Source organism: Mustelus asterias, chromosome 27, assembly GCF_964213995.1.
Source record: "Mustelus asterias chromosome 27, sMusAst1.hap1.1, whole genome shotgun sequence".
In the NCBI taxonomy this organism is placed as follows: Eukaryota; Metazoa; Chordata; class Chondrichthyes; order Carcharhiniformes; family Triakidae; genus Mustelus; species Mustelus asterias.
This window is the reverse complement of record NC_135827.1, coordinates 15,248,519-15,261,681: the sequence shown is the minus strand read 5'-3', so window position 1 is coordinate 15,261,681 and position 13,163 is coordinate 15,248,519. Positions and strand designations below refer to the sequence as shown.

At 44.9% G+C, this 13,163-nt stretch overlaps 1 protein-coding gene across 1 annotated transcript in view; it reads left to right on the top strand.

Moving 5' to 3' along the window:
- Window positions 1–13,163, top strand: part of LOC144480019 (high affinity cGMP-specific 3',5'-cyclic phosphodiesterase 9A-like) — a 76,246-nt gene that overhangs the window by 5,872 nt on the left and 57,211 nt on the right. Inside the window, exons 2-4 of the mRNA XM_078199168.1 lie at window positions 2,966–3,036; window positions 3,950–4,027; window positions 12,174–12,217. Coding sequence (XP_078055294.1) covers window positions 2,966–3,036; window positions 3,950–4,027; window positions 12,174–12,217 — 193 coding nt within the window. The remainder of the gene's footprint in view (window positions 1–2,965; window positions 3,037–3,949; window positions 4,028–12,173; window positions 12,218–13,163) is intronic.

Sequence of the window (13,163 nt, the reverse complement as noted above, 5' to 3'; positions counted from 1 at the left end):
GTCTTCTATGGCTAAGCCAGTTCTCCACCCATCTCGCTAGCTCACCTTTTATCCCGTGAGATTTAACCTTTTGCACCAGCCTGCCATGAGGGACCTTGTCAAACGCTTTACTAAAATCCATATAGACGACATCCACGGCCCTTCCCTCGTCAATCGTTTTTGTCACCTCCTCAAAAAACTCAACCAAATTTGTGAGGCATGACCTCCCTCATGCAAAACCATGCTGTCTATCGCTAGTGAGATTATTCAGTTCTAAATGCGCATATATCCTATCTCTAAGAATCTTCTCCAACAATTTCCCTACCACGGACGTCAAGCTCACCGGCCTATAATTACCCGGGTTATCCTTGCTACCCTTCTTAAATAACAGGACCACATTTGCTATCCTCCAATCCTCTGGGACCTCACCTGTGTCTCGCGAAGAGACAAAGATTTCTGTTAGAGGCCCAGCAATTTCATCTCTCACCTCCCTGAGGAGTCTAGGATAGATGCCATCTGGCCCTGGGGATTTGTCTGTCTTAATGTTTCCTAAAAAACCTCACACTTCCTCCCTTGTAATTGAGATTTTTTCTAATGGGTCAACACATCTCTCTGAGACAATACCAGTCAACATGTCCCTCTCCTTTGTGAATACTGATGCAAAGTATTCGTTTAGAATCTCTCCTACTTCCTTTGGTTCTCAGCATAATTCCCCTCCTTTGTCCCTGAGAGGTCCGATTCTTTCCCTAACAACCCTCTTGTGCCTAACGTATGTGTAAAATGCCTGAGGATTCTCTTTAATCCTGTCTGCCACGGACATTTCGTGACCCTTTTTGTCCTTCTAACTCCCTGTTTGAGTTCTTTTCTACTTTCTCTGTATTCCTCCAGTGCTCCATCTGTTTTTTGCTGCCTGGACCTCATGTATGCCTCTTTTTTCTTTTTGATTAGACCCACAATTTCACTGGTTATCCACGGCTCCCGAATCCTACCTTTCCCATCCTTCCTCTTTACAGGCACGTGCCTGTCCTGCAGTCCTATCAACTGCTCCTTAAAAGACTCCCACATGCCAGATGTGGATTTACCCTCGAACAGCCTCTCCCAATCAACAGCCACCAAATCCTGCCTAAAATTCAAATGATCAAAGCAGGGTCCTTCCAAACTGTAAGGTTCAGGACTACACCGGCTGCCAGGCAAAACACAATGGGTGGGATTTTCCATCCCTTCCAGCTGCCGTGATCATCCGGTCCCACTGCATGTCAATGGGCTTTGGGTTGGGCTGCCGAATATCCCATGGTGGGCCCCATCAGCGAGGCCGGAAAATTCTGGCCAATATGACATTGCCCTGGTGTCAATTCAGTCGGAATCCTGAGGGCAGCAGAGTGAACGAGTTGCTCGTGGCCCAGTCATGAATTCACATCTTTGTGATATTCCAGATAGAAAGGGGAGAGAGTTGATTAAAATAGTCAGATTTAGAGAGGATTAAACTCCTGGTCTGGATAGATTGCTTCCACACATAACGAGAAGGAACGATGGAAGAGGTAACAAAGGTATTATAACAAAGGGGAATAGTGTCAGAGGGTGGGTTTTCCCAGCCCCCTCTGGCTTATCTTCAGGTGGCAGAGGCGACTCGACATTGGCTAACAGCAGGGTCTTCTGGTCCTGCCGACATCTATAGCGTTTTGCGTGGCTCACCACTGGGAAAACCGGTGCGGAATGTGGGGTGGGGAGGGGGGAAGGGGAGGTCACCTCCAGAGGGTCCAGAAAATCCCACTGGCAGAAAGGACCATGGGAACCCTCCTGACTGTTTCTAGTAATGAGTCGGATGAACCATGGCCATCCTTTCTATCCTCTAGAAATATGTCAGGAAATCTCTTCCCCCAAAACATTGGATGATGGCATCTTCAAGACTGAGACCGATAGACTTTTGTTGGATGGAGGCATCATGGAATATGGAACAAAGATGATTAAATGGTGCTGATTTGAAGAACAGCGGTGATCTAATTAAATGGCTGTGCAAGCTCAAAGGCTGATTGGGCTACTCCTATTCTTAATAATCCGAAGAATTGTGGCACGTGATATACCATTGGAGCTAAAGAAATACGAACATGTGAAACAGGAGCAGAAGTAGACCCAGGGGCTGAATGGCCTCCACTATTTAATAAGATCATGGCTGATCTGATTGTGTTTTTGAGTTCTACATTCCCATCTATCTTAGTTTCTTGTTAGGCAAGGGAATTAACCTCTGCCTTAACATTCAGCGATCCCACTTTCTCCATCTTCTGAGGCAGAGAGTTCTAAATTTGCACAACCCCTAATTTTAAAACAGTGCCCCCTAGTTCTGGGCTACCCAACAAGAGGAAACATCCTTTCCACGTCCACCTTGGCAAGACCGTTCAGGGTCTTATTTTTCTCAATCAAGTCACCCTTTGAAACTCCAGTGGAAACAAGCCCAACCTTTCCTCATAAGATCATCCACTTATTCCTGGTATAATTCCGGTAAACTTCCTCTGAAATGCCTGCAACACATATTTACATTCTTCCTTAAGTAAGGAGACCAAAACTGTACATAGTATTCAGGATGCAGCCTCTCCAATTCCCTGTATAGCTGCAGCATAACTTTTATGTTCCGATCCTCTCATAATAAAGGTTAGCATTCCATTAGCCGCCTTGATTCTATGCTGTACCTGCATGCTAACTTTTTGTGACACCTATGTGAGAACACCTCTGCACCCCAGAATTGTGTAGTCATTCTCCGTTTAACCTAACTCAGCATAGAGCTGTGCTTACGCTGTACGGTATAGTATCACACTGGGACTATAATTTACTAATGAAAGGATTGAAATGCGTTTCACACATTGCACTGTGAATTGGTCTCAGCGGGGAGGGGTTGGGTGTTGGTCGAAGGGCAGTAAGTGCTTTTGATGCCCCAATCCCTGTCATTTATTCCATGGCTTTAACTGAATGTGACACTCTCCCTTGTTCACAGGTGATGTTCAGCAGACACTGCAGACCAAGTGACATTAAAGAGTTGCTGTGTACAACTGTTGGGCTGAGCAGGTGAGGGGGAAACACTATTCCATTGAGTCAGATGAGGGCTGTTGGGGTTAAATTATATTAGTGATGATCTTGAGTTAAATCTTAACTATTGTGTGAATGAAATCCATTTGCGTTGAAGGCTTGCTCTGATTTATTTTAAACTGGTTTACATAGTCACTTAAATGGATGATCGTTTGTCTGTGAGATAAGCAACAGCTTAAACAAAGGGTCATCTGGACTCAAAATGCCAGTTCTTTTCTCTCCTTACAGATGCTGTCAGACCTGCTGAGATTTTCCAGCATTTTCACTTTTGGTTTCAGATTCCAGCATCCGCAGTCATTTGCCTTTAAACAGCTTAAACATGTTCTAATTTATTTACTGCAAATATTGACCCTAATTCTTGAGGTAACTGGTGTAATATAAATGCAATTTTCATTTTTATAGAGCCTTTCACGGCCTCTGCATGGGGAAAGATGCTTTACAACCAGTGAAGTCTGTTTAAAGTGTAGTTACTGTTGTAAGAAATGTGGAGGATTATCCAGCAGCTCTCTCTAATGGAGAATCTTGCAAACAAAGCCCACGTTCATAGAAGCCCTACAGTGCAGAAGGAGGCCATTTGGCCCATCAAGACTGCACCGACCACAATCCCACCCAGGCCTTATCCCCGTAACCCCATGCATTTACCCTAGCTAGTCCCCCTGCCACTAAGACAATTTAGCATGGCCAATCCACCTAACCCGTACATCTTTGGACTGTTTTGTCTAAACGGGATATCAAGAGTGTGCTGTTGGTGATTTAACAATTTAAACAGAGGCAGGTGAGGATTCCAGTTGGCTGTGCAGACTTAGACAATCTGCCAATCAAGTTGAGCAAATGAGTATGCGATCTATTGATGAAGACCATGGCTGTTTCTCCATTCTGTCTCATTATTTAGGAACACCCTGATTATGCTCATGGATCAAGACAACGCTATTATATCCATAGACCCGACTATGCCAACTAATTCACAAAGGTAAGACTGTCTGAGCTTTTACATAACGGTTTAGCCCAAAGTGACAGAAGCTGTACATAGTGAAATCAATGAGGGACAGTCCATTTTGTGTCGAGACACTGTTTGAACTAAGGTACATAGTTGTCAGGTTCTCCAGCCTATTATCTCAGTTTATAGCTGAAGTCAATCAGACACTGCTCTAATATAGAGCAGACTCCATGTATGTCTAACAATGTGAGGCATCGATGGGGAAAGTAAGGACCTGGTCGCCATTTTAGATTTGTTTTTGATTTGATTTATTATTGTCACATGCATACAGTGAAAACTTTTGTTTCTTGCACGCTATGCAGACATACGTAGCATACCGTACATAGAAAAGGAAAGGGTGCAGAATGTAGTGTTACAGCCATAGCTCGGGTGTAAAGAAAGGTCAACTTAATGCAAGGTAGGTCCAATCAAAGGTCTGATGGCAGCAGGGAAGAAGCTGTTCTTGAGTCGGTTGGTACGTGACCTCAGACTTTTGTATCTTTTTCCTGACGGAAAAAGGTGCAAGAAGGGGTGCATGGGGTTCTTGATTATGCTGGCTGCTTTGCTGAGGCAGCGGGAAGTGTAGACCGAGTCAGTGGATGGGAGTCTGGTTTGCGTGATGGACTGGGCTTCGTTCATGACCCTTTGTAGTTTCTTACGGTCTTGGGCAGAGCAGGAGCCACACCAAGCTCTGGTACAACCAGAAAGAATGCTTTCTGTGGTGCATCTGTTAAAGTTGGTGGGAGTCGTAGCGGACATGCCAAATTTCCTTAGCCTCCTGAGAAAGTTGGCAGGCTTTCTTAACTATTGCGTTGTGCACTGTATGTTTGCTGTCATATATGACATGGCCCTAATGGAAAGATTTTGAATACATTAAAAATCATGGTGGTCACAAAAACTCTCAAAAATGAAAGAGTTGTATCAAGAGCAGTGTAATTATATCAGAACTGGCAGCAACTCGGTCATCATCAGCTGGCACTGCAACCAATTAATGAGCCAGATGCCATTCTATAGGAGTTTTTGCAGTGTCGGGGACGTTTCCTGCATAAATTTCTTCAACAGGCATGTTAATAGAATAGAGAATACGAAGCAACTTTAACAACAACCGCCATTATAGTTGCAAGTCACTCCTCAGGCCTTTTACAGCAAGAGTTAGGGTAGATAAGCAGGAACGTAGGGTGTCTCGGTAGCACAGTGGTTAGCACTGCTGCCTCACAGCGCCAGGGACCCGGGTTCAATTCCAACTTTGGGTGATTGTCTGTGTGGAGTTTGCCCGTTCTTCCCATGTCTGCGTGAATTTCCTCCGTGTGCTCTGGTTTCCTCCCACAATCCAAAGACATGCAGGTTAGGTGGATTGACAAAACTAAATTGCCCCTTAGTGTCCCAAGATGTGTAGATTAGGGGGATTAGTGAGGTAAATACATGGGGTTACGGGGATAGGGCCTGGTTAAGAAAACAAAGGTGGGTTAATGCAGACTTGATGGGCCGAATGGCCTCCTTCTGCACTGTAGGAATTCTATGAACTTGGTTGAAGACACCTTTTTTAAGGTTTTCAAAGGAGAGGCACAGAGACAGAGTAGGACTGAAATGGTTACTTCCCATGAGTTCCCTCCATTGAGGGTCTCAATTAGATGTTAAGTCTTATTTGTATATGTGAAGTACCTCATGCCTGCTTCAGTCAGTTTGACAGGTTTTTGGCCTTTCTCGGTGTGACAGGTGATGCACTTCCTGTTCATAGTAAGCATGGGGCTTACTGCTCATTGCATTATAGGTCTAGCAGGCTATTTAGTGCCCAATAGATGCTGTGTAGCTGAATGTTTAGACCCATATCTTCAAAGAGACACTAACCTAAACTAGGAAAATTCAAAGACGTGTCAATTAAGGAATTATTTCAACATTATAACTTTGGAAGAAGGTTCATGTCATTCCTTTTACAAGACGTGATAAGATAACCCAAAATGCTTCTTATTTAATGTTGTTGCTGTTAGAAACGGGAAAGGCCCTTTCAGCCCCTTGAGCATATTTAGCCATTCAATTAGATGGATCTAATGAAGGTCAATGAGTAATAACCTAAACCCACTGGCCTTCCTGGGCTCCATACTCCTTTTATACCATTGCCGAGCAAGAATTTGTTGATCTCAGATTTCAAAACTCTGTCCAGATAATGAAGGGAGACTCAAAGAAAATTGCAAAAGCTTTTAATTGTGAAAGTTATAAATTACATTGAACCAAGCTCTTTGTTTAACTTGGACTTTGTGGAGAGCCAGAATAAAGCAGTAAGTACATCAATTAAGGTTTGCAGAATTTTTTCTCTTTTACAGAGTAATGACGTGATGAGTCGATCAACTATGACTGGGATTGAGGTTATAGGGTGGCACAGTGGTTAGCACTGCTGCCTCACAGCACCAGGGACCCAGGTTTTATTCCAGCCTTGGGTGACTGTCTGTGTGGAGTTGTATGTTCTCCCCGTGTCTGTGTAGGTTTCCTCCGGGTTGTTAACTGAGACCCTTGCTCCTGTCAATTGTTAGACGCAAAAACTTTGGATGGGATTTTCCAGGCACGCTCAGAAAATCCTGCCCGAGGTCAACGGATGTTTGCATGGTCTGCCGCCCCTCCCTGTCCGCTACGATTCCCATGGCGGGCGGGATGGGAAGATTCCCCACTTTATCATTAAATTAAATCACGTCTTTATTAGGAAAATGTAGAAAAACTTTAAATACTTGTAATTGCTACAAGACTGATTCTCTTATACTGTATCACAAATAAATGCTTTTTTTACTTATACTGTATCACAAATAAATGCTTACACCTCCTCTACCCATTCATGCTGGACAGGCAAGGAGAGGGATCAGACTTCATCAAGATTACAGCTTGAGGTTCCTTTCTTCTTTCTTCTGTTCTGTTCTTCTCCATTCATTCTGTTTTCCAAAAATTCAATATTTATTCTTTTAAGCCTGGCTGAGACACATGCATTTCTACACATAGGCACTGACCATAGGTATGCCATTTAAATTGGTTTATTACAGCTGTTTGATATTAGGGCAATGTCCTCAGACTTTTTGCACTCAAATCAGATTTCTGGCTCCATTTCTGTACCTGGTTCCTGTCCATTTGTTCAATGAGACAAACTTATTATCAGGGATCCTTCCGTTGAAAACAACCGCTGTCCAGTATCTTACTGACTTTAATACCCATCGTAAAACCAAAGGCATTTGTCACAAGTAAACAAAGCAGTCCACATACTCAGCCTGGAATTAACATTTCCTGTCCTGAAGTTAGCCATATTTCCCATCAGGCCATAGTAGGGTCCTTTCTTTGTTGGCCTTTTGTATTAGACTATAGCTCACTGACTGCAGGGTGGCTCTGGTTTCCTCCTGCAGTTCAAAGATGTGCAGGTTAGGTGGATTGGCTGTGCTAAATTGCCCCTTAGTGTCCCAAGATGTGTAGGTTAGGTGGATTGGCCATGGTAAATGCACAAGGATATGGGAGGGGGGCGGAGGGGAAGGTGGTAAGATGCTCTTTCGGAGAGTCAGTGCAGACTCAATGGCTGAATGGCCTGCTTCTGCACTGGAGGGATTCTCTGGACTCTACTATAGGGATAAGACTGGAACAAATTCATTGAACTCTTTGGAACATGGTTTTTGTATTGTTATTTATTTGAATACTCTTTGGAACATAGGGGACAAGGAGGTCTCCCTTTTTAAGACAAAGATGAGTAGAATTTTTTCTCCCAAAGCGTCATTGGTGTGTGGAATTATTTTCCCCAGTGTGATGATCATCCCTTTAAGGGTCACATGGCCTGAACAACCAATCAAGACCTGCAGGGAAATCTCTCTGGGGAAGGAGTGTCCTTAGTAGCAGTGCATTATGGAGTAGCTGTGCACATGTAGCTCAAGATGCAATCTTGTAAAGAAAGTTCTTTTGGTCAACTAAAGGAGCCTCCAGGAGTACATCTTGACATGAAGACAGTATTGGAGGTTGAATCATTGAATTTATTCAAGGTAGAGTTAGGCAGAGGAGTTGAGATCCACCGTGATCTTATTGAGTGGTGGAACAGGCTCAAAGGGCCAAATCATAGCATCCCTATGGTGCAGGAAAAGGCCATTTGGCCTTCACCGACAACAATCCACCCAGGCCCTATCCCCATAACCCAAGCGTAATTATCCTGGTAATCTCCCTAACACTAAGGGGCAATTGAGCACGGCCAATCCACCTAACTAGCTCATCTTTCGGACTGTGTGAGGAAACCAGAGCACCCAGAGGAAACCCACGTAGACACGGAGAGAACGTGCAAACTCCACACAGACAGTCATCCAAGGCCGGAATTGAACCCTGGTCCCTGGTGCTGTGAAGCAGCAGTGCTAACCATTGTGCCACCATGCTACCCCAAATGATCTACTGTACCTGTGCCCCTATGTAACATGGTTTCTGTATTGTTAGTCATGATGGAAATTGTCTCTGTGGAATGCAATTGGGCTGTTTGTGTGAGAAAGGTGTCCGGAAAGATAGACAGATATTATGATCAAATTAGCCATTTTACTGTCCAGTTCCCGTCGAGATGTTCCCCCTTGTCTGCACTGTGCAGTTGTGGTACAGGTGTCAAAGTTACGGAAGTGAACACTGTGTTGAAGAAAGATGATAATCCGCAGAGAATATCAGCTTTGTTTATAGCATAGTGTTGTTTGTGTTTGTCAATTCTACATAATAAGTCCTGGAGGCAATGGGAATGTTGGTCTCCAAGCAGCAGTGAGCGACAACGAATCATTTTTTCCCTAAGCATCAGCAACTCCCCTTATCGTGAATCAGTGCTGCACTTTTTCAGATGGTGAACCCATCAGGAAAGTGGATTGAGAATAGAGCCACTGTTTCGAGTCTGGATGACCCCTCGTCTGAGCTCTGACGAAGAGCCAAACTCGAATCGTTGGCTCTATTCTCTCTCCACAGATGCTGTCAGACCTGTTGAGTTTCTTCAGCATTTTCTGTTTTTGTTTCAGGTTCCAGCATCCGCGGTATTTTGCCTTTGTGAAAAGTGGAATAATTTTGTATTTTCATTAAAAAGCCTTTGCCGATATTTACAGTGATAACTGCCCATTTAAACTTGTTTCCCTGCCACGAGAAGCACTGCAAAGCCGGCAGGAATATACCGCGAGACATGGGATGTGGGTGTCGCTGGCGAGGCAGACATTTCTTGCCCCTTGTCTCATTGCCCTTGAATTGAATGGCTTGCAAGGTCATTTCAGAGGGCAGCTCAGAGTCAACCACATTGCTGTGTATCTGCAGTCACGTGTAGACCATATCAAGTATGGCTGCCCTTCCCCAAAAGGCATTAATCAATTTTTTTACAATTATTGATGAGTTTTATAGCCACTATTGCTGATTTATTAATTGAATTTAAATCCCACCAGCTGCTGTGGTGGGATTTGAACTCCTGTCCCCAGATCATTAACCAATGCCTATCCAGTGACATTGACAGGACAAAAACAATTTAGAACATAAATATGCATCAAAGGACTTAGAATGGTAATTGAAGTTCCTGAATTTTGATTTGATTTGATTTATTATTGTCACATGTATTGGGATACAGTGAAAAGTATTGTTTCTTGCGCGCTATACAGACAAAGCATACCGTTCATAGAGTACATAGGGGAGAAGGAAAGGAGAGGGATTAGAATACAGTGCTACAGTTACAGATAGGATGTAGAGAAAGATCAACTTAACATAAAGTAGGTCCATTCAAAAGTCTGATGGCAGCAGGGAAAAAGCTGTTCTTGAGTCGGTCGGTACCTGATCTCAGACTTTTGTATCTTTTTCCCGACGGAAGATGGTGGAAGAATGATATCCGAGGTGCGTGGGGGTCCTTGATTATGTTGGCTGCTTTCCCAAGGCAGGAAGTGTAGACAGAGTCGATGAATGGGAGGCTGCTTTGCGTAATGGACTGGGCTACATTCACAACCCTTTGTAGTTTCTTGCGGTCTTGGTCAGAGCAGAAGCTTTCTATGGTGCATCAGTACAAGCTGGTGAGAGGCGTAGTGGACAGGCTGAATTTCTTTAGCCTCTGAGAAGGTAGAGGTCATTAGTGGGCTTTCTTAACTAAATGACTGCATGCCTTAATAAATGTTTCCTCTATCTCTTCTAATCATGCTTTACACAAGGACAATACTTGAGGCCAAATTTAATGGAGGCATCAGTGATCTTGCTCACTGGCTAGTTGCCAATGAGAGCCCCTTGCTGCCCCCTTTTGGGAAGGCCTGCCAAGTTAAGTGCCAATCAGGCTCTTAACTGGGCAGCAGTGAGCCTCCCACAGGATCGAGGAGAGTGGGGTGGAAATCCTGCCCCATGAAAGCTGCCAGCCAATCAAAGGTAGGCAAGTATGCATTGCTCACCAAGGAAAAGGTTGGTTTCTGCGGTTAATGCACCTATCCAAGGCCCAAGATCACCAAAGGATCCATGTGGGTGATGGTGAGGTGGGGTTTTGTGTGCTGTTGGTCATGGTGGATGGGCGTCAGCAACAAGGGCAGGGAGGTGGTTCCCAGTGGGCCAATCCATCCCCATGCCAGGTTTCTCGATCAGGCACAATGCTGTTGAATGAAGGCATCACCCCACCCCCCCTCCCCATCCCACAACCTTCACCACCACCCCAGGAGCCCAGAAGCAAACAAAACAAGGTTTACATCAGTCCCAGCAAGCCTGGCCCACTCCCCTTCATCGGGGGCCTCTTTTCTGATTGCTGCTCTGGGCCTCCTGGTTGTCTGGCAGCTCTTGGAGACAGGCTCTTCACCTGCTAAGGCCCAGGAGGAAGATAGCAACACTGTGGTAACAGCACTGGATGAGTAATTCAGAGGCCCAGGCTAATGTTCTGGGAAAATGGGTTAAAATCCTACAAAGGCAATTGGTGGAATTTGAATTGTATTAATTCTGGAATTGAGAGCTAGTCAGTAATGGTGACCATGAAACTATCATTGTTGTAAAAACCCATCTGCTTCACTATTATCCCCTAGGGGGGGGAAAGTATATGCTCTTCTTACCTGGTCTGACCTGCATGTGACCCCAAACCCACCACAATGTGGTTGACTCAGAATTGCCCTCTGAGAGGACGTTGTAAGCCATTGGGTTCAAGAGCCACAAATGCTGGTTGCTCTTGGGGTGCGATGCCTCATCTTGTCAGCTTGGATCTTGTTTGTCTCTCTCAAGGGAACCTTGAATTGGATTTTGGGTTTGGTTTTTGGAGCAAGCAAGGAATGGGTCCGGGTTTGCCTGGCCCACTCTGAGCATTGGCTTTGTAACTTTAAGGATGGAGTAAAAAATTAGAAAAAACAAATGCTGGTCTTGCCAATGATGCCCACAAAGAATAAAGGGGGAAAAATAATTCTAATAGCGGACAACAGACTGCCTGAATGACCATGACAGTTAGCACTGACTTTCTGTTGGATACAGTAAGAAGTCTCACAACACCAGGTTAAAGTCCAACAGGTTTATTTGGTAGCAAAAGCCACTAGCTTTCGGAGCGCTTGCTGCTCCTTCGTCAGGTGAGTGGGAGTTCTGTTCACAAACAGGGCATATAAAGACACAAACTCAATTTACAAAATAATGGTTGGAATGCGAGTCTTTACAGGTAATCAAGTCTCAAAGGTACAGACAATGTGAGTGGAGAGAGCGTTAAGCACAAGTTAAAGAGATGTGTATTGTCCCCAGACAGGACAGTTAGAGAGATTTTGCAAGCCCAGGCAAGTCGTGGGGGTTACAGATAGTGTGACATGAACCCAAGATCCCGGTTGAGGCCGTCCTCATGTGTGTGGAACTTGGCTATCAGTCTCTGCTCAGCAACTCTGCGTTGTCGTGTGTCTTGAGGGCCGCCTTGGAGAACGCTTACCCGAACGCTTATCTTTCTGTTGGATAGACAGGGACAACTCCACAACCTTTACATTCAACCCCCTGTGTGTTATCCCTCATTGAAATTGAATCATTTGCATGTGATCATATCAAGGTGGTGATCTAGAATGGAAACTCTGTCAAGGTTACTCACTCTCAGTCAGCCTTTATTTACTTAAAACATGTATTTATTTTACGTACTTCAGTCAATTAAGTGTAACAGCACAATTCTCTCTCAATGTTGTTTAATTTCTTTTCCTTTTCTTTCCAGTTCTCCTTACAGAGTGGTCCCTCTCAGTGCTAGACAGCAAAAAGGTATCAACCCCTTACACATCATGGATGCATCTATTGAAATTGAGATGTGTGTATTTATTTATTAGTATCACAAGTAGGCTTACATTAACACTGCAATGAAGTTATTGTGAAAATCCCCGAGTCGCCACACTCTTCACCTGTTCGGGTAACACTGAGGGAGAATTTAGCATGGCCAATGCACCCAACCAACACGTCTTTCGGACTGTGGGAGGAAACCGGAGCACCCGGAGGAAACCTACACAGACATGGGGAGAATGTGCAGACTCCACACAGACAGTGACCCAAGCGGGGAATCGAACTCGAGTCCCTGGCACTGTGAAGCAGCAGTGCTAACCACTGTGTTACCATGTCGCCTCAAAACCTGCTGGGAATTGGTGCCAAATCTTGCATGTGGTTTATATTTGGCTGAGTTTTACGGGGCTCTGTGGATGTTGCATCCCCTATCAACCCCTCCCTCCCATCTCTAGCTAAAATATGGGGACGAGGAGCCTGCCCATCGTAAATTAATGCTTGGAGCAGTGTTACTCATTTTAAGCAAGACTTGCGTCCTTCTCTCAGTTGGATGTCCCGCCAAGCTGGCAACCCTTTATTCTCAGAAGTGCCATCTCTGAGACGTGGCCACTGCAGGGACTATAGGCAGTCTCGCCACGCTGAGGAGCACAGATAAGTCTGGTGTCAGGGGCCTTGGCGACAGAGGTAAGAGGACTGGGGAACCAGGTTCAAGGGGCCAGGAGGGAGGATTAAAAAAGAGGGGGGTTGACCTTTGGAGCGATGTTTCCAATGGAATCAGAGGATCTACAAAAGAGGCTCCTGCCACCTCCCCATCGCACCTTGTCTGACGTTAACCCACACAGTTCAAGTTGATGGGCTTCCCACAAGTTATCCCCTCCCCCACTCACCCCCACAACATTGGTAAAATATCAGTGGGGCGGGATGAGAGTGTCCA